General features: G+C 58.2%; 7 protein-coding genes and 1 non-coding gene across 8 annotated transcripts; 4 read left to right on the top strand and 4 right to left on the bottom strand.

The window, feature by feature from the left end:
- The first annotated feature begins 27 nt into the window (after positions 1–27).
- Positions 28–125, top strand: B0H64DRAFT_t132. Its single transcript has one exon. It is a non-coding gene; the product is annotated as a tRNA-Ser (tRNA).
- A 957-nt stretch (positions 126–1,082) lies between these two features.
- On the top strand, positions 1,083–3,955 carry B0H64DRAFT_204903 (adaptin N terminal region-domain-containing protein). The gene is made up of 5 exons (XM_062799324.1): positions 1,083–1,454; positions 1,512–2,149; positions 2,206–2,774; positions 2,825–3,001; positions 3,060–3,955. The coding sequence occupies exons 1-5, from the start codon at positions 1,219–1,221 to the stop codon at positions 3,744–3,746; spliced, it is 2,307 nt and encodes a 768-aa protein (XP_062656556.1). The 5' UTR covers positions 1,083–1,218; the 3' UTR covers positions 3,747–3,955.
- B0H64DRAFT_204892 (uncharacterized protein) lies at positions 3,806–5,725 on the bottom strand. The gene is made up of 2 exons (XM_062799323.1): positions 4,462–5,725; positions 3,806–4,394 (listed from the first exon to the last, which is right to left on the bottom strand). The coding sequence occupies exons 1-2, from the start codon at positions 5,608–5,610 to the stop codon at positions 4,125–4,127; spliced, it is 1,419 nt and encodes a 472-aa protein (XP_062656555.1). The 5' UTR covers positions 5,611–5,725; the 3' UTR covers positions 3,806–4,124.
- Positions 5,726–6,636: 911 nt separating this feature from the next.
- Positions 6,637–9,063, bottom strand: B0H64DRAFT_464977 (uncharacterized protein; the record flags this gene model as incomplete). The annotated part of the gene is made up of 8 exons (XM_062807646.1): positions 6,637–6,951; positions 7,018–7,165; positions 7,233–7,369; positions 7,430–7,532; positions 7,601–7,986; positions 8,141–8,185; positions 8,243–8,837; positions 8,897–9,063. The coding sequence occupies 8 exons, from the start codon at positions 9,061–9,063 to the stop codon at positions 6,637–6,639; spliced, it is 1,896 nt and encodes a 631-aa protein (XP_062656554.1).
- A 739-nt stretch (positions 9,064–9,802) lies between these two features.
- Positions 9,803–11,323, top strand: B0H64DRAFT_376010 (uncharacterized protein; the record flags this gene model as incomplete). Its single annotated transcript, XM_062802449.1, has 4 exons — positions 9,803–10,361; positions 10,435–10,539; positions 10,732–10,966; positions 11,053–11,323. The coding sequence occupies 4 exons, from the start codon at positions 9,803–9,805 to the stop codon at positions 11,321–11,323; spliced, it is 1,170 nt and encodes a 389-aa protein (XP_062656553.1).
- An 897-nt stretch (positions 11,324–12,220) lies between these two features.
- On the bottom strand, positions 12,221–14,772 carry B0H64DRAFT_363361 (uncharacterized protein; the record flags this gene model as incomplete). Its single annotated transcript, XM_062801801.1, has 2 exons — positions 12,941–14,772; positions 12,221–12,883 (listed from the first exon to the last, which is right to left on the bottom strand). Exons 1-2 carry the CDS (start codon positions 14,396–14,398, stop codon positions 12,221–12,223), a joined length of 2,121 nt encoding a protein of 706 aa, XP_062656552.1. The 5' UTR covers positions 14,399–14,772.
- Positions 14,773–16,180: 1,408 nt separating this feature from the next.
- Positions 16,181–17,193, bottom strand: B0H64DRAFT_204790 (uncharacterized protein). The gene has a single exon (XM_062799321.1). It carries the CDS (start codon positions 16,870–16,872, stop codon positions 16,360–16,362), a length of 513 nt encoding a protein of 170 aa, XP_062656551.1. The 5' UTR covers positions 16,873–17,193; the 3' UTR covers positions 16,181–16,359.
- Positions 17,194–17,977: 784 nt separating this feature from the next.
- On the top strand, positions 17,978–19,271 carry B0H64DRAFT_204822 (uncharacterized protein). Its single transcript, XM_062799322.1, has one exon. It carries the CDS (start codon positions 18,234–18,236, stop codon positions 19,026–19,028), a length of 795 nt encoding a protein of 264 aa, XP_062656550.1. The 5' UTR covers positions 17,978–18,233; the 3' UTR covers positions 19,029–19,271.
- The last annotated feature ends 106 nt before the right edge of the window (positions 19,272–19,377 follow it).

Raw genomic sequence — 19,377 nt, 5'->3', positions numbered from 1 at the left:
TCGGCGACGAACCAGAGCAACTTACAAGTCACTTTGGCGGAGTGGTTAACGCGCTGCCCTGCTAACTAATAATTAGCCGCTAGGCAGTTCCCTCGGGAGCGTAGGTTCGAATCCTACAGGTGACGTTTTTGCCCCGCTCACCAGCAGAGCTGATATCATCGTTTTGGCATGGTTTCTTTTGCCCACAGTCCCCAGCTCCAATTTCAAGCCCTGGCACTGTCCGACATCGATCAGGCAACTGGCTACTGACTGCCCCGTTGCACTCGTCGTATTTTCACCGCTCTCGCTGTGCTTCTTTTGCCCCACGATGATACGACGGTTTGGAAGGCTTTTTTTTGGATTCCTCTTACTGGCCGCAACTTAATATCCCTGTAGAATAAGAGCGAGAGGACCGAGATGATGATGCCTCTCCTCTCTCATTCAGACGCCGTGCGTCGAGTCGAGCGTTCACATCAGGAACGGGCGTTCATTCTTTGGGCGATCAAACTAAAAACAGCAACGGAACCGAGGAAGAGAACAGCGTTGTAGAACTGGTTGGTGTCAGCAGATCAACTGTCCTTGCCGACGACGAGAAAGAATGCAATCGTGGCTTACAGCTCTCCGGGAGACATCCCTTTCTTCGTTATCGGTCCTGGCCTCAATGAATAGCCGCCGCAGGTTGGGAAAATTGGCCTGGGGATGTCAGCGTAACTCATTCAACACACGAATTTCAACGCACCATCAGTTCCCTTCAGATTAAAGATGGCGACTCCAATGACACAAATTTTGGCCTTTTTGGAAGTGAAATTTATAAATTCCGCCCAAGTGCCCATCTCCGAGCTTCCAAAACCCTTGTTGATGGACCCACTGAAGCCACCCCGCCATTGCGAGTTGTGGCTCGGTTGCGGTGCCAGCGCCAAGCCACGGCGCTTTCCAGGGGTGACGGCGGCCAGGCAAGCCAGAACATTTGGCGCGCTGCGGCTTGAGACGCACGAGCGCCCGAATCCACAGCATCTGCGACAACTTCTCAGCAAGCCGCCGCCCCGGTTCTGGCTGCGCAACACCACAAACAAGCAGCTGGTGACCGATCCCTTTTAACCGGCGAGAGCACGAGCTCGACCTGTAGTAACTCACGGAGTTGCGCTTCATCCAGCCAGTTTCACCGCCCCTCCTCGACCCGAGGCCGCACCGTCATCCCCGCTTCACTCGACCACCCCTCCCTAAATCGACCGGCGAAAGATGGCGCAGGCCGTGAACCGCATCCGCGGGGCCTTTGCGCCCCCGCGGAAGGGCGAGACGTTCGAACTGCGGGCGGGTTTGGTGTCGCAGTATGCCCATGAGCGGAAGGAGTCCATCCAGAAAACCATCATGGCCATGACGCTGGGCAAGGACGTGTCGGCGCTCTTCCCGGATGTCCTCAAGAACATTGCGACGGGGGATTTGGACCAGAAGAAGCTGGTATACCTCTATCTCATGTAGGCTCTGGAACATCACCCATACACTCCGGTCCCTTGCTGACCGACGATTCCCAGGAACTACGCCAAGTCGCATCCGGACCTTTGCATTCTCGCCGTCAACACCTTTGTACAGGACTCCGAGGACCCGAACCCCCTTATTCGAGCATTGGCGATCCGAACCATGGGTTGCGTCCGCGTCGACAAGATGGTGGATTACATGGAGGAGCCGCTTCGGAAGACGTTGCGGGACGAGTCGCCGTACGTGCGCAAGACAGCTGCCATCTGTGTGGCCAAGCTCTTCGACCTCAACCCGACAATGTGCATTGAGAACGGCTTTCTCGAGATACTGCAGGAGATGATCGGCGACCCGAACCCCATGGTCGTAGCCAACTCAGTCCAGGCTTTGTCCGAGATCACCGAGACGGCGCCAGAGACAAAAGCTTTGCTCATCACATCTACCACGCTCAAGAAACTGTTGATGGCGCTGAATGAGTGCACCGAGTGGGGCCGAGTGACGATTCTCAGCACACTTGCGGACTATCCGCCCACAGACGTCAAGGAGTCGGAGCACATCTGCGAAAGAGTCGCGCCGCAGTTCCAACACGTTAACCCCAGCGTCGTTCTGGCCGCTGTGAAGGTCGTTTTCATCCACATGAAATTAGTGAACCCCGAGGGCGTCAGGCAGTACCTGAAGAAGATGGCGCCTCCTTTAGGTATTGTGGCCTTTCCGAACGAAAGCATCCCGGATTGCTGCTAATCTCGTGCGCAGTTACCCTCGTCTCCTCCGCTCCCGAGGTGCAATACGTTGCTCTTCGGAATATTGACCTCCTTTTGCAGGCCAAGCCAGACATCCTCAGCAAAGAGCTTAGGGTGTTCTTTTGCAAGTACAACGATCCGCCCTACGTTAAGCTGCAGAAACTCGAGATCATGGTGAGGATAGCGAACGAGAAGAACTTTGATCAACTACTCTCCGAGCTGAAGGAGTACGCGCTTGAGGTTGACATGGACTTTGTCAAACGTGCCGTCAAGGCCATTGGCCAGGTGGCCATCAAAATCGAGCCAGCAAGCGAAAAGTGTGTCAACGTGCTGCTTGACCTCATCGCTACCAAGGTCAACTACGTTGTTCAGGAGGTTATTGTTGTCATCAAGGATATCCTCCGGAAGTACCCCGGGTATGAGGGCGTCATTCCTACACTCTGCAAGTATATCGACGAGCTGGACGAGCCAAACGCGCGGGGGTCTCTCATCTGGATTGTGGGAGAGTACGCCGAGAAGATCAACAACGCCGACGACATATTATCCGGGTTTGTTGACGTCTTTGCCGAGGAGTTCACTCAGGTCAGTCTTCCATCCGCCACCTTGATCCGGCAGGCGCTAATGCTCAGCAGACACAACTACAAATCCTCACAGCGGTTGTGAAATTGTTCCTCAAGAAGCCCAGCAACAACCAGGGCCTCGTACAAAAGGTCTTGCAGCTCGCGACAGCAGATAGCGACAACCCCGATATTCGCGACCGCGCTTACATTTACTGGCGTCTCCTTTCCGGCGACCTTGACGTCGCAAAGGTTCGTTTCCCGCCCGCATTACCAGCTCTCACCCTTACCTTACTAACAACCCTCACAGAGCATCATCCTCGCCCAAAAGCCTCCCATCACCACTACCGTCAGCAGTCTGCCCCCCGTTCTCCTCGAGCATCTTCTCTCCGAGCTCTCCACCCTCGCTTCCGTCTACCACAAGCCCCCCGAGTCGTTCGTTGGCAAGGGCCGCTTCGGCGCCGAGGCCATCCAGCGCGCCGCCATCCAGGAACAGCGCCAGAACCTCGCCGAAAACCCCATTGCCGCATCGGTGGCCGCTGCGGCTTCCGCGAACGGGACGGCTGGCGGTGGGGCGCAGCAGAACAATATCGAGAACCTGCTCGATATCGATTTCGACGGGGCCGCGCCGGCAAGCGCCGAGCAGAACCCCGCGGGGACGGGCACTCCCGACAGGGTGGCGAGTCCGGTCTCAGCCGGCGGAGCGGCGGCGCCCGGCGGCGGGATGGCGGATATCATGGGGTTGTTTGACGCGCCGGCGCCGGCGGGTGCGGCTGCGGCTGTGGCTCCACCTGCGGTCGGCGGTTTGGCTGGGCCTGCTAGCAGTGGCGGCGCCCCGGCTGGCGGGAGTGGGCTGAACGATCTGATGAGCGGGTTCGAGGGGATGGATCTGAGCGGGACCAGCGCGCCGCCGCCGCCGGGGCAGCAGCTCGGGCATGCGAATGGCAAGGCGGCGGAGCAGAGCAAGGGGAGTGATGACTTGTTGGGACTGTTTTAGGATGTGGGAGGCTGGAGGAGCACCTTGTCCGAATGAGAATAGCAAATTTGGGTTGATGTGTATTTTGCCAGGTGTGTTTTCGCCCCTGGCTTCTTGCTTGCATTGTTGACTGGCTGGGAGTGCGATGTGGCTGTGGGAACACACGCTGTTGTCCCTACTCGCCATTCTGTTTATTTGTACAGAACACTGCTGCTCCTCCCAAAAGAATCGGGCCACCGCCTTTTTTCCCCGACAGCACTCTTTTCTGCCAAGCAGAATCATCCCAAAAGCGGTGGGCTAATAATTCGGCATTCCATCTCTCTCACGTCCCGAGTCTTCACAAGCCTCAGTTTTCCCGCCCCCAACAGCCAATGCATCGCCCCCATCCATCATCCAAATCTAGTACTTAGCCTTGCGCCCATTGTACTTCAGTGAGAAGATGCCTCTCTCGATCGAATTGAGCAGAATGTATCCCGACTTGAAGTACGGGTACACAGACCAGGTCCCGAGGAACTCGACCACGCCGTTAACGTCGTCATCCTCCGGGTGGCAGTCGAAGAAGCCGACCTCCTCGAAGTTGCCGCCCGTCGGGTCACGCTCGACTCCGGACACGTCGACCACGCGCAGCCCCGAGCCGTAGTTGGCTTGGTACGTCAGGCCCTTGACAACCTGTTTCGAATGTCAGTCACACAACCAAGCACAAAGAGGATGAAAAGGATGGGGGGGAGGTTCTCACGTATTGGTTGTGGTCAATCGACTTGGCCGGGCTCTGGTAGAAGCCCGTGTTGATGGGCTCGGCCAGGTTGGTGACGTTGAAGATGTAGGTGGTGGTGTGGTTCTTCTCGCCGGGGACGGTGCCGTCGGCCTCGTCCAGCTCGTCGTCCAGCAGCAGGAAGGTCATGGTCTCGTCGACCAGCCAGCCCTGGTGGGTGTAGGCGGCGCCCTCGTACGGCGTGCGCGACACCACCTCGGGCTTCTTCTTGTCCGTCACGTCCATGATGGTGAGCGTGTCCTCGTTGTAGTTGAAGCAGATCTCGCGGCCGCGGTACTTCTCGGTCGGCCCCGTGTACACGACGCACTGCGCGTCGTGCACGTAGCCGTCCTGCGCGATGCAGCCCGGCGAGACCGGGTTGGCCGGGTCCGACACGTCCACCATGAACATGCCGCCCGCGCAGGTCGTGTTGCGCGCGTTGGCGCCCGACCGCCCGCCCACGGCGTAGATCATGTGGGCCTCCTCGTGCGCGACGATGTTGTGCGACGCGCCGAAGCCCGTGAAGAGCGCCGTCAGGTCGCGCTCCTTGCTGAAGGCGCGCGGCCGCCAGAACAAGGGGTTCCACCACGGCTTGATGTCCAGCAGCTTGGTCAGGTCGAAGACCTGCAGGCCGTGGTCGTCCGACTCGGCGCCGATGTAGGCGTGGTCGCCGATCACCTTGATGTCGCGCCAGCTCGTCGCCGTCGTCTGCGTGTCCAGCCGGCCGAGGTACTCCAGGTTGCCGTTCCGCGTGATCTCGACGAAGCCCACGCCGTCCGTCTGCCCGACGATGCCGAACTCGCGCCCGCCGGGGGCCGTCCAGCCCCAGACGTCGTTGCCCGCTTTGGTGGTGGAGGCGAGGTCCTCGTGGCTGAGGAACCCGTGTAGGTCCACGTTGTTGCAGCGGTACGCGGCGTTGCCTTTCCCGGCCACGCCGTTGACGCACCGCTGCTTGGAGGTGACCTTGCGGTAGAGGGTCGAGCCGCCAAAGAGACCCCTGGCGCGGGCCGCGTCCCACTGTTTCGTCTTGACGTCCATGATTTCTTCCATCTTGCTCGCCGCGGCGGGGGAGCCGGCGCCAACCCCCAAGGGGCTTAGGGCGGCCGTGACAGCCAAGAGCGTGTTGACCTTCATGGTTGGAATCGGGCGGTGAAGTGGTGGTGGTGGTGGAGACTGAAGCTACACTGCCGGTCAATTCTCCCGTACGACTCTGGCTGAACGTCGTTAGGGGTATTTATGCCAACTCGGGCCGCCCGGGGGACACAAGTCAACCCCGGCCCTGTGGTCATGCCATGCCGCGGGTGCATTGCGTCCACGTTGGTTGTTATCTTCACGGCTTCCGAATTCAGGAGGTGTAAGTTGGTCTAGCCTGTGGGGAAAGGGTCACGGCGGCAGATCGTGGACGGAAAGGGATTAAGGTGCCAAGACGACTTTCTTGTCACTTCCCTTTCCTGGACCCGGTTTCCGACACCGTTACAGCCGAGCGTGGGGTCTCGTTGTTCGTCATCGTCAAGCTTCTTGGGAAGTGCCCGTCCTAGGCAAGTGCCACAACTTGACGTGGCTATGCTGACCACCTTCTCCGTCTGGACAAACCATCGCGCGACGATGTGGATATGTCGGTTCAATATGGTTTGTGGCCTTCCGCAAGCATTCATGATTCGTGTCAGACCAAGGAGGGGTTGAACCGTGCAACCTCATTCAGTGGTTCGCTGACAAAACATATGCAGGACTCTCCCCGACCCAAGGAGGGCGGGACGGCACCTGGGATTTGCCGAACGATGAGCCAGAGCAACTCACCAACTCGGCGCAAGGAGTTGCGTGGCTACAGATTACACTGGGGTCATAGCGGTCTCTAAGTCGTGCTGGCCGACAGCTATGTACTGGGTTAAACAAGGAGACATTCGTTGACGTGCTCTAACATCCGAGTGACCGACCGGCGACAAGACAAATTGGCCCGTTTCTACTCAGGACTATTGGCGTGGGAAGAATACGGATACAATGATCATTTTTCCCCATGCGCCTAACTCTATCCGTATCCCAAACTCCCCGTGCTCGACAAAACTAGGAAAAATGGAATCATGCCTCATCTCAGATCACTCCTGCCCTTGCCCATCCTCCTTTCCTCCCCACCCCTTGACTCCCCTTCTCAGTCCGCCGAACTCAGGTGTATGCTTCCATCACATAGGAGATATCGAAGTCATTGCCCTGCGCTTGCGCATCGCCACCGATGTACGCTGTGAAGTAAATGCCATGCCCGGAATGCCTGACCCCGAGAGACACGCGGGGGCCGACATTGAGCGCAGCGATAAGACGCTCGGCACCGGCATTGGTCCACCACATTTCGCAGAGAGGGCAATTGTCCTCTTCAATTTTCAACGTGGCCGTTGCCCTCCCGAAAGGGAGGTCGTTAATGGTGAAATCGAGACGTTCGAGCGTGATCGTAAGCGGTTCTTGGTCCGCGGCCAGGAGAGCGCCCTATACCACGCTGGTCAGTCCTGACAAGCCTCGACGAATCTAGGAGATAAGCCCGCGGTGTCTCACCTGTGCAAGGATCCCGCGGTTCTGGCCATCGCCGCGAACTCTGTAGGCGTGCTGAGCAACCGGGCTTGGCGCTTGGGGTCCAGTGCCGGCGCTCCGACAGCGAAGTTCCAAAGCATATCGAGCACATCCCTTCGACACAGCGTCCACGCTGAGACACGTTAGTCGCAATCTCGGCCATCGGCCAGCGGGGCAAAACGCTGGGCGCTAAGACTCACTTGAGGGGGCTGTCAGCAAAAGAAATTTCGATGGGGTCGGACTCGGAGGCGTGCTTCGCATTCCAGTCGCGGATCTCCTCCTCGAGTCTTGCGCGCACGTAGAGGTTTTGACTAAAACCCCCACATACAAACATAACCTGTCAGGCGGAAAGTCAGCCGTTGTCACGACGGGTGCCTCTACTCGATCCTTCACCTACCCTGGGCTGCCTTCCCTCCTTGGCCAAAGCCGCCGTGAACTGGTCCTGAACTAGCTCAACCATCTTTTCGATCGTGGGTCCCATGAGTTCTTTCAACTCATCCCTGCCACAACGAAAGCGTTAGAACGGTACCCTGCCCGGAGAGCAGTGTCGGGGGAGGGCTGTCATTACCCGGTGAAGCTAATAGAAACACGTCCGCGATCCGCCCGGCGATCGAATTGCTCCTTCAGCTGACGACCCATATGGCGGGTCATTCTAGTGTCCTTGCTTATCGTGATGTAGATCAGGTGGTCGGGAACGTCGACTGCCCAGGCATCCTTGGAGGACTTAAAGGCTTCCCTGGCAGAATCATACCACCATTTACGGAAGAGCGGCTGAATCTCGGCGTCTGTGAGGGTGGCAGCTCTGTCGTCCTCTGCCTCGGCCTCTACCTTCTTAAAGAAGCGTTCGAATATCAATCTTTCGACTTGGACCGGTCCGCAAAACCGTGCACCTGGTGGCACGCACTGCTGTAGAGACGTCGGTTGCCTGGAATGTATCTTGAACGTGGCAGTGTCCTAGTAGCGCGTCAGGGAAAGGCTCGGACATGTGCGTATGTGCGTGTCCGGTGGCTCACGGAAAGCAGGAGGTACAAGAAAAGGGGGGGGGGGGGGGTGATTTGGCGACGGCGTAGTCGGAACGAGAGGAGAACAAGGACACAAAACAACTCACAGAAGTCCCTCCACCTGCGTCGAGGACGGTGAAGATGTCGCCGGCCTGTCCGAAGCATTAGATGTTGGCCTCCAAGGCAAGAAAGGTGGGTATTAAGCTTACCGTCAGGTTCATGCTTTCGATGTTCGGGGTCTGTTCCAACAGAGCGATGGCTGCAGCCACTGGCTCGACACATGTCTCGATGGTCGTACGGCCGTACAGGCCCGGGATGCCAGCGTTGCGCGCAGCTTCGAGCAGGAAATCCCGCGATCTGGACTTCCAGTTGGCGGGAATGCCGATGACGACGTATATCCTGCACATGCGGACCTCCTCCACGTCCAGACCTTCCCCAAAGGCGATTGATTCCAGGCAGTGGGCCCACAGCCCCCTTAGGTATGCTTCCAGCACCCCCATTACCTTGACACTCTGACCTTGACGGAAAGACCGGGCGTCAGCTAGCGTAACGGCGTTCAAAATGTCCTCCGGTACCTCGTCCTCGTGAGGGACGCACAACTTAAACCACTCGAATGACGGCTCGTCGTCGCGAACCTGAAAACCCCAGTGGCTATGGTCAGAGCAGGCGATTCTCGTTGGTATTTTGAACCCGAATGCTGACGGGCCGTCTTGGTTTGTGCCCGGCCACAGTCTCTGGTCATGATAGATGAACTCGCCCGCCATGATGGACGACGTCCCTGCCCCCGTGATTGTTCCTGAGCACCTATCCGAGGCAATTAGCGGCGGCGTCATTCACTCGGTCATGCGTGTGTGAAAACTCACGTCGTACCGAGGTCAATCCCAACGAGGAACTCGGCATCCGGGTTGGGTTCCTTATCCGAGCTGGATTCCTCTCCCGGTTCCTCTTCCGATGGACCGGCAACCATGCCGCTAGTGTGCAAGCGTTGGCCATTGTGCGATGACCAGCCGGGCGTGGTGCCGCGATCCATGACTTGGTGATGGTAGGGGTTGTGTTGGGTGACGCAAATCGTGGGTGATGTCGCTAGGGTTGAGTTCGGTGGCTGGCTTGCAGGGTCTTAAGTGTATGGGAAGGAAATGGCCGGCGGCGGACAAGGAAGCAAACGGAGAGACAAGCTATTTCTTTTTTGGCTCAAGCAGCATTGAGTACACAAGCAAGACAGTGCTAAGGCAATCAAGGGCGCGGCCCTGCGGCACCCCAGCCGGCCCCCTCCCTTCACCCCGGGCCCCGACCCCTTGATTCTTTGCCGTTCCTCAATCTTCTTCCAGGTTTGTCAGGGGCAAGAAAGCAGATACCCGTCATACCAAGCGGGGTCATTCTCCGAAAGGGGCCCCCTTCCCCCTGAATACCTACACTCCTAGACACCTAAACTACAGCCACAAGGAAGCCAATACGGCACATCAGAACAGTCAGATCAGAATCCATTGCAAGTAAGACAAAATGCCGGTTAACCAGGGTTGGCATTCACAGGTGCACCGCATTTTGCTCTTCTACGCCTCGGCCGGATTGAGAAGGGGGGGCTGGTATTCTTTGTTTGTGTACCTACCGTTCGGGTAGTTGCTTTATACCCCAGCATCCACCTATCCCCTCCCATTGCCGCCCGCACTCGCAAAACTTGCATATCTCTCCCCGTCCCCAATTCTCTCAGATCAATGCTCCAGCCTCATGTCACAAAGCCATCTTGCTTTTGATACCCCTTTCCGATCACAATGTCACGGACACGCAACGCTAGGAAAACGGTCAGCACCGATGTGGCCACCAGCAAAGCCTCCCGCCGCGCCACGCCGGCCGAGCCCAAGATGCCCCTGACTGGTAGGAAGGCAAAGCAGCCGAGCACCACTATCACCACACGGTCGGTGACACGCCAGAAGGGTAAAGTCGAGAAAGGTCCCGCGATTTCTTCAAGTTCCGAGCCTCCGAAGGAACTCGACAAATCCGAAGGGGAGCTAGTTGTCCTAGACCAAGATCAGGTCCAGGGACCCCCAACAGGCGTGGATCCCACGCTGCACTTGACCGAGGAATGGTACAACAACCCCTTGATCGTCAATCGGCTACGGGACTGGCACCGAGAGATTGCATCCCTTCGTCGGACTGTGCACTCCGTCTCTATCACAAGCTTCTGGCCAAAGGTCCAGGCATTTGTCCGCACCATCGCGTCCCGCCAGTTCCCCAATCGTGTCGGCTGGAGGACTCTCAACGCCGAGAATAAGGCCATGATGCAGACTTGGACGCCGGAGGCGAAGGAATACCTGGATAGAAACCCAAAGGGTCAGTTTACAGTCATGTTTGCTTTTGTAACACAACGGGCTCGACTGCTGACTTGCCGCTTGGTGCGCCCCAGTCATGCTTGAAGCATGGCTTTGGCGAATTCTGGTTGAAGATGTGTTTGAGGGCCCGGGAGGACCAGGTTGGGAGCCGTATTCCGAGCTTCTTCACAAGATACAGCGTCAGTTCCCTTCTCCTTCTCCGTCCCTAGCGCCGTTTTACATGCTGCCTCGCCCCCCTTGGCCCCGAATCTCCCACGCCTCTTCGTCCCAAAGCGCTGACGTCGCCCAAGCCCTGGCCCGCCTAAGGCCGGAAGATATAGATGAGCGTCTGGATGAAACGCTCGGTGAACGGGTGGCAGGCCGCCCTGCAGATTGGCGAGAGGTGATGGCGCGTCGGATAAAGGGCAGGGCCATGCTTTGGCGCTGCCTGACCATGAAGCTTATGGGGGCGCTCTCGGACACAAACTCCCGCTATACCGTCGATTACGTTACCAGGCTCGTCACCCGGAAGTTGGGGCGCTGGATGAAACCCCGCAGTAATGCCGGGAAGAACAGCCTACAAGCAGACCTTCAACATCTCGCAGAGTTTACCATCCAGATGGACTGGTATGTGAACCCATCCCCCCAGACTCGGATGCCCGCCCGGGAGGAGTGAGTACCAAACAGGCGACCCTGACACGTTTGAAACCCAGGCACCTCCACTGCAACCATCAAATGTTCGAGTTCCGATTCCACGATCCCACGTCCAAGAAGGCCCATGGATTTCCTTACAAGGAATCGCCGACTATGAAGCTACACATTACCGAGTTGGACGGACGGGACAAGCAAGGACACCTCGTGAATTTGATTGTGCAGCCTTCGCTCTCCGTCTGGGGCGATCCTTCAAGGCCAGTAGAAGAATGGGGCTCGCTTTGGTCTCGAAACATCAGCAACATGAACATGACGGTCGACATGTCCCTCTAAAGGAGATACACGACGAGGCACGGGTAATGGGAAGGGCTGCCGAGCTTAGCTACGAGTGAGTAGAGGGGGCTGTTTTGTTTTGGCTTGTTCCAGTCTTGGTTGGTAGTTCTATGTTTAAAGTGTTCCAAGTTATGCAATTGCAAACCAACCCTTCCGCGCCGGTCAACAGAGTACAGGATATGGCTAGTTGTTGCTTTAGAGACAACTGAAGAGGAAAGTTCAGGAACTGGACCCCCGTTGATGACTTGATTGTGTTGAACCCCCCTATGGTCTCACGTCCTGCGGTCCGACGTTTGCGTTGGGTTAGAACCGTCGCGGTCATCGAGGCAACACCAAGATACTGTCCTCCTCACAAGTACATAACAACAACAACCACAACCGATCCTCCTTTCTCCGGCGAGTGATGACTGGATACATAAATTCAGGCCCACTGAATCGACATTCACCCCGGAGGATCTCCATCCGGTTCCCATCGCCGGGAGAGCGCGAGAAGACGCCAAAACATGGGTGCTTTTGCACGTGTGACAAGGCATGCAGCCTGGAACCGTGGCCCGGAATCCTGAGGGCCATGGTCAGCGCCCAGCTCGGCCAACCATCCTCAGCCGGGCAACTCATGATCATGATTGAAGCCCACCAGCGCGGTAATTACGAACCGTAACCAAGGACGAGTAATTGGTTGCAATGATTATGGCTTTATATTCATCACTCATTCAGTTCGTGAATCCGACCATCCAGGGTATGCACCGCAGCGAAATTGCTTCGATTCCCCATGTTCCCCGCCCCGCCCAAGAGCAAGAAGCCCCCAGCTCGCTAGTGGTTGTACATACAAATCCAGGGTATCTTCACACCATCCACCGTCCCGCGTCAGAACTGCTCAAACGCCACTCCCTACCTCATTCACCCCTCCACGCCAACCTCCCGCCCGCCGCCGCGGTCCTTATCCCACCCCACCAACCCGCTAAACTTCCTCCTCAGCCCCATCCTCTGCAGCAGCGTGGCCTTGGCGCCCTTGCCCGCGGAACTCGCATCCGCATCGGACTGGAACCCGGGCGACATCAGCGACACCGGCAGCGCACACGGCGGCAGCCCGCTCCCCGCCCCCGCACCCCCGTGCTGCTGCTGGTGGTGGTGGTGCAAGTTCAACGGCGCCGGCACCGGTCGCTTCTGCTGCTGCTGCTGCTGCTGCTGTGGCGCTCCGCCATGCGCCAACCCCGCCCCTTGACCCTGCGCCTGCGCTGACGGGGGCGGCGTCTTGTGCAGCGTATTCCGCCCACCCTTCCCATTCCCATTCCCATTACTCCCCGCCGCACCCGCACCCACACCCGAACCCACACCGACCTCCCCCGCCGCCGACACCGCCGCCGAAGACACCCCGACCGTCTCCCAGCTGCGCTGGGTATGGTGTCCGCTCAGATACCCGCTGTCCACCGACCCGCGGCCCGCCCACGCCGCGCCGGCACCCATCCCCACACCCACACCCACACCCACACCCGCCCCTCCCAGAGGCAGGTTCGTGTCGGACAGCGAGGACATGTGCGCCAGCACATCGGGTAGCGGCGGCTGCTGTTGTTGGTGGTGGTAGTGGTGATAGGATCTCGGGGACGCCGACGCCGAGACGGGGGTGGGTGTAGAAGAAGTAGGCGGCGGGGGGATGTGGTGCTCGCGCGCGGCGGCCCACTTGCGGCCCTCGGCGACCTGGTCCTCGAAGCGCCGGGAGCGGGTGCTGCGGATCGAGGCCGTCTCGCCGCTGCCGGCTTCGGAGGAGCGGGCGGAGGTGTGCGTTGGGAGTTGCGGGGGCGGGAGGATCGTGGTGGGGGATACGGGGGAGGTGTCGATGTGCCGGAGGGAGCGCGCGCGGGTGCGTGGTATGCTGCGGTCTGGGTGGCTGATCTCGGTTTCGGGCGGCGTGGCGGTCGGGGCCGAGTAGGCGTCGCGTTGGTATGGCTCGCGGTTCTTGGGGATTTGGAGGTTGTTGAGCTGTGGGCGGGAGTTGGAGCGCCGGTGGTGGGGGATGTGGGCGGTTGCGTACTGTGTTGGGTGTTGTGGTTCGGGCGATGCCGTGGTGGTCGAGTTTCGGGTCTCGGGATCTTGGACCTCATGTTCGTCGATCCTCCGCATGGTGGTGTCCACGCTCCGGTCACGGACTGACCGTGGCCCCGTCCTGCGGCCCCGACGCCCTGGAGTGCTGAACGGCATGTCTGGGTTCTGGTCTGGGGAGCTGTCGCTGGCGGGTGACAGGGGACCTTTCTGGACTGGCAGCTCCGGCAACAAATCGACGCCTGCCGTCAATCCCGCCTCACTCCTGCTTCGATGAACGCTACCTCGGTGGTGCATGTCGGGGCTGGAAGGCAGCCCGACAACGCCGATAGTTCGCGGGATATCGATCGAGTTCTTTGGGCGCGATTGGGGACGCCCGTTGAAGGATTTTTGGTGGTCCTCCCTTTGCCCCTCAAAATCCGTTCTCAGCGGCAACGAAACTTCGCTCCGGCCATGTCGCATGGATAAGGGCAAAGGAGGCGGGGGCGCAATGTCGGCCGATATCGATCTTTGGTGTGAACTGGCCTGAGGCGTCCGACTCCGCCGCCTCCCCATGGCCTCTCGGTCGGTCATCCTCTTCCCCCTGTTGGCAACCCTGGGGCGGCGGGCCGAAAAAGAGCTTGAAGACTCTGAATCGGACGATTCCGGGGCCATCTCGCGTCTTGACCTCTGCTTGCGCACCGGCCGACGTGCCGGTTGCTCCGGGTCCCTGTCGGAACCGGCTGTCCTGGGCGCCCTGCCCCTCGAGGCTGCGCTCCGCCGAGCAGAACTCCGCGCTCGGGACCGCTCGGGCTCGTCCTCGTCTACCGGCTGCTGGTTTGCCGGTTCGAGAACAAATTGTTGCACGGCAATGGGTCCGTGAAGTGGGCAGGACAGGACGTTGGCTGACAGCTTCCTGAGCTGTTCAACTTTGGATGAGGTGTCCATTGAGCAATACCTGCCCTCCTCGACCGCGATACCGCACTTCAGCCATTGGATGTAGTAGTGCTGCGGGCCATCCTCGCAGCCGGTATACGGCGTGTAGTCGTAGGTGCACATTGTGAGGAGCAATGGCGGATCTTGTGAAGGCAAGAAGCCCTTTCGTCAAACAGACTGACGATGAAGTTAAGGTGCGGTCATGGCAATGATGGCATGTTGAGGGATCGACAAGGATGTCACCCGCATGGCGGAGGTCAGCAACCCTTATACCGGAGGTTGGTCAACAACGGTGACGGGATCTTGGCAAGAATATGGGCTTGGGACGGTCATTCGAGCGGTGAGAAGTGACGATGGTCCACAGATCATGTTACTACCAAGACTTGGTCCGGCTTGGCTGTGATAGCGATTCCGAATTGCCCTCGTCGCCGTTAATGTTTGGTCGAAGGATCGTGAAATGCATTGTCCCCCGCACATGTCGAGTCGGTCTTGCAGAGTCAAAAATAGCAGTTTCCTCAGCACATCACCCGGTGCAAGGACGCGATTGGCGGTCCGGGGCTGCGATGGCCATCTTGGCAAGCGTGGATTGGTCTGCTTTGGGCCCTCGCTCCGATTACTTGGGTGCCGACCGCTGAAATCGACCCAGATTGGCTTGGCATATGCGTGCTACAGAGCGTTAACGTGCAGCCGGGCGCTTAAAAGTTGCCGTGTGATGTGATGGGGACGGGCATCACCAAACTGAGGAATTTTTGACCCAAAAGAAGTCCACCTGGAAGTTCCGTCGATCCGAGGAACGAATTGGCCGTGGAGAAATATCGATAGTCTCGCTAACAATAGGATGAAGGAGAGAAAAACGGCCGAATTCAGGTTCCTCGAGAAATTGGCAAAGCAGAAATCAGCCCACGTTGACGCTTTCGTTCCAATTGACAAGTCGGTTCCCACCACGGGTCTATTTCGAGGTTATGTGACCTCGCTCTGAGAACTGAATGAATGCTTTCAGCTATGTCAAGGTTTCGGACGATGAGTTGGGCTGGTGCAAGCGAAGACGAGACGGAAGGCACGGAAGGCACCTTGGAAGCGAGAATGCCGCTTAAAGCCACCTCACATGTCCCTTCCCCTTTCAGCAACACACGCAGACCTTTCATCTGGCTGAGAGGTTGAGCCATCTCCCCCCTTAGTGCCTGGCAGGGTGGGCCAAAGCAACGCATCTCTCAGCAGTGAGACTCGGAGAAATTCCAAGAACATCAATGGAAGGGGGTCACCATGTGGCAGCGGCTCTGTTGGTGATACAAACCAGCGAGTTGGGTCCCGAGTCCTTGTCGCGCGCTTCGGAATCCGGCTGTGTCTTTAGAAGTCTAGACCATTGCGCCGGCCATGACATGCATGCTGCATCCTCGGCCACTAGGAGGGACCCAGAAGTCGGCCGTTACCGCCTGCAGATTTGCTGTGCCACTTGTTAAGCATGTTTCCCAGAGTCGACACAGCCAACCATCAGCTCCACCGCCCCAAAGAAGCCCAACACAAAAGTACCTGCATGATTTTGTCTCACTCAGAGGTGCTTGACCTCCATCCTTTGAGCAGTAAAAGTTTTTGCATCAGAGTCAGGCTTCACCATCCCCCTTTCTTGACCCGCCGCAACTCGTTTGTGGAAGCGCTATCCGCGCGTTTACCGGCATTTTCATTAGCTCATGTCGCCCATCTGGTGTCATGTTCGTACTCGGGATGATTCTAGGTGGAAACTCCAAGAAAACCGAGACCGGAAAGAACGAGAAGACCGCCCCCGTTAGAACCAAGAGACAAACCTGTTTAAAGGCAAATTAAATGCACGGTCAGTAAACTCAGAATAGAGAAGTGTTTTCATAAGTAGGTAATATTCAGGCGTTTCGTCTCCTAATTTGGTATATCCGCCCCTGCGAGCACCATCCCCAGACATTCCAACACCCTGATTCAACAAAGACCACCCAAGGGAAGGAGCAAACCACAACTCCTCATGTATCCATCCAAGTCATCCATCATACCAAAAACACAGCTCATGACACATCACACATTACCAACCCCCATCCACCTCTTCACCCACCACCCCCTCACCCACTAACATAGTACCTCCCCTGCGACCGACTCCTCGACCGCCGGCGCTCAGCCGGCGCAGCATAATACGCCGCGGCCGGCCTCACCGGGCCGCCGGCATAATGCTCCTCCACCATAACGGGGCGCGGCGTCGACGAGCGCCTGCGGCTGTGGTGCCTGCTGCCGCTGCGGTGCGACGTGTAGTGGTGGCCGTGGTGGTGGTGGTGGTGATGGCGGCCCGTGGACCGGGACCTCGACCGCGGCGGCACGGTGTCGTCGTACCAGCCCTGGCGGCCGGGGTCGGGCAGGTCGCGCGGTTGTGTGCACGCGCGGATGATCCACCAGAGTAGGAGGATACCGACTACCGTGCCGATGACGATGCCTGCGATGGCGCCGCCGTCGAGGTTCGAGCTGGAGGTTGAGGCGCCGTCGTTGTTGGCCGGGTCCGCGTCGATGATGACGGTCGTGGTGGGTTCTTGGCGGCCGAGTAGGCGGGAGACGGCTTGTGGGAGGGTTGGGGTTGGTGCCATGGTGTTGGCCGGGTGCGGGACGGACAGCCCGTTGCTTGGCCGGAACTCGGCAGGTCGTGGGGGAAACGGAGGGGACTGGGCTTGCAGATCTGTGATCCCGTGGTGATGAACTGTTGGCTAGGGAGTTCCGAGGAGAAACAATCTGATATCATGGGCTAAGGATGGCAAGCCAAGCGGCCTGTGAGAGGGCGACAAGTTCAATTATAGACGGACATGTCTTCAGCAAACAAGTACACGGCGTGCAGACTGCGCGGAACGTCATCACAGGCCTTGCGCGAGCTTGCGCATTTCTTGGAACGGTAAGAAGCTCAAAAACCATCCGGGCCCTCGATGTGACACCGGCAGAAGGTGAAAATGGTTGAAGTCCAACTTCAAGTTTCATTGGATCACAACGATGTAGACTGTTGATCATGACGCCAACGAGGGGCAGGCCATCACGTTTATCCGATCGGAACCCTCAGGACCCCAGGAACGCTTCCGCAACCCGCGGAACCTCGGTCCCTCGCTATTGAGACGTTAGGGAAACGCTCACGGCAATGTTCCTGGCGGACGTTTGATGGAACGCAATTGGGAAACAGGTTGGAAGTTCGGGAGAGTGATTGGCCGAGGAGAGATTTTCAGTGGTGGGTGATCGACCCACCCATGACGTCATCAACCAACCCCACCCCCATCCCACGGTTCATCCCAACCTTCGCTCGTCAGAACACAGGAACAGTTTCAAATGTTTGTTGGCACGTCGATATTTGTGTGTCTGGCATATCCGTAGCTAGATTCGGTGAAGAAAACAATCGCCTCAAGATCTCGCATACTGCAGGCCTCCGAGGCGGTGTTCATGCAGACACTGTTTAGATTAAGCGAAAAACGTTCATCGTGGCGACTTCACAACAAACCGAGGAGCAGAGGCCAGCCAAGCACGAAAAGAGGCCAGCAAATGGTCTCCAAGGCGCTGGAATGCCGTGAATGCTCACATTAATGAGGGCCCGGGTCTGCACTTACCACGCGGATTGGTGGGGTTCGGGGCTGCCTCAACTGGTCAACCCACTGGAAGCTGAGCCAAGAGGGTCTGCTACAAATCAGACATCAGGAAAAAAAAGTTGGGAAATCCACCCAGTGCCCTTGTGACGCAACCTCCAACACCCAGCCACAGCACTGCATCGGACTGCCCGAATTGAGGCCATCGATCCATCAAGTCACGCTCAATTACTGTAGATAATACTATACAAATCGATCTTCCAAACCATGAAGCTGCCAACCCACTCTGAAGTTCACACTAAACAATCCAATCCCCAATATCCCTGAAATTGTCGATCACCAACCAAAAACACCACAAGGCACAGAACATCCAATCCATACAATTCACAATGTCCGATCGCCGCGGCAGACGACGCAGCGATTACGACAACCGCGATTACTACGATGACCGCGAGTATTATGATGACGGCGGCCACTACGGCAACCGGGACTCCTATGATGACTACGAGCCCCGTCCTCATCACCCTCCCCGTCCTAAGCCGACCCGCCAACGCTCTCTCGGCCGCCAAGCTCTCGACAAGCTCCAAAGTGCGATAGGGGGGCTCGTTTTGGACGACAAGCCCAACACCCGCCGCCCTCGCTCCCGTTCCCGATCTCGGTCCAGCTCACGTTCGCGCTCCTCCTCAAGAAGAAGACACCATTCCCGTTCCCCTCCAAGAAGAAGTCACCACGCCCGTTCGGGCCGGGACCACTCACGGGATCGCTCGCGTGACCGCGGCGCAGACCGCTATTACCCACCGTCCGCATCGCGGCACCACCACAGCTCCTCACCGAGACAGCCGCGGCACCATTCCCGCGGCCGCCGCAATAGCACCTCCGGTGATGGCCACCCGCCGGCGTCAGAACGGAGCCGCAGCCGCTGGCAGCGGGGCATCAAAGCGGCCATGGAAGCCGGCGCGGCCGAAGCCTTCCGGCTGCGCAAGGAGCCCGGCGCGTGGACGGGGGCCAAGGGCGGCCGCATTGCCACCGCCGCGCTCAGCGCCGGCGTCATTCGGGGTGCGGCCGATCATAGGAAGGACGAGGAACCTACGAGTAGCGGGAAGCTCGGGTCTCTTGCGTCGGCGGCCGGGGGGATGATGGTCAACCGGCTGGTTAACGGGTCGAGGAAAGAGGTTAGGAGGTGATCACATATTTGGGCACGGTTCACGACATGGTTGATGATACGAGATATGGCATTTCCTTCGTAAAAGGACGTTGATGATACTCCTGGAATTAGTTATAGCGAGCTGGATTTAAACATGCAGAGTTGGAAGCGAGTTGGAAGCGCTCCTAGATAAGACCGTTGGCATAATTACAATACTTTTCTTTCTCACTTGCCCAATTCCACATCCCTCGCTCTCGCCCCAAACTCTTTTCACCATGGTGAAGTCCGGAATAGTGCCGTATGGCATCCCTGCAGGGTTGTGTGGCGAACGTGCTGCGGCTTGGAAAGGGGGCGGCGGTTGCGTCATACCCACCATCAGGGACAGCCGT

Source organism: Chaetomium fimeti (assembly GCF_033439085.1).
Source record: "Chaetomium fimeti strain CBS 168.71 chromosome Unknown B0H64scaffold_6, whole genome shotgun sequence".
Taxonomy (NCBI): domain Eukaryota; kingdom Fungi; phylum Ascomycota; class Sordariomycetes; order Sordariales; family Chaetomiaceae; genus Chaetomium; species Chaetomium fimeti.
This window is presented reverse-complemented; position numbering and strand designations above follow the sequence as displayed.

What these genes read in the sequence shown, in the direction of transcription:
- B0H64DRAFT_204892 (XM_062799323.1), bottom strand. Translation starts at nt 5,610, where the DNA reads ATGAAGGTCAACACGCTCTTGGCTGTCACGGCCGCCCTAAGCCCCTTG. An exon ending in CGATTGACCACAACCAATAC is followed by an intron (nt 4,395 to 4,461) that starts GTGAGAACCTCC and finishes CATTCGAAACAG; the next exon opens with GTTGTCAAGGGCCTGACGTA.
- B0H64DRAFT_204790 (XM_062799321.1), bottom strand. Translation starts at nt 16,872, where the DNA reads ATGGCACCAACCCCAACCCTCCCACAAGCCGTCTCCCGCCTACTCGGC.
- B0H64DRAFT_204822 (XM_062799322.1), top strand. Translation starts at nt 18,234, where the DNA reads ATGTCCGATCGCCGCGGCAGACGACGCAGCGATTACGACAACCGCGAT.
- B0H64DRAFT_204903 (XM_062799324.1), top strand. Translation starts at nt 1,219, where the DNA reads ATGGCGCAGGCCGTGAACCGCATCCGCGGGGCCTTTGCGCCCCCGCGG. An exon ending in CTGGTATACCTCTATCTCAT is followed by an intron (nt 1,455 to 1,511) that starts GTAGGCTCTGGA and finishes GACGATTCCCAG; the next exon opens with GAACTACGCCAAGTCGCATC. An exon ending in TTGCCGAGGAGTTCACTCAG is followed by an intron (nt 2,775 to 2,824) that starts GTCAGTCTTCCA and finishes AATGCTCAGCAG; the next exon opens with ACACAACTACAAATCCTCAC.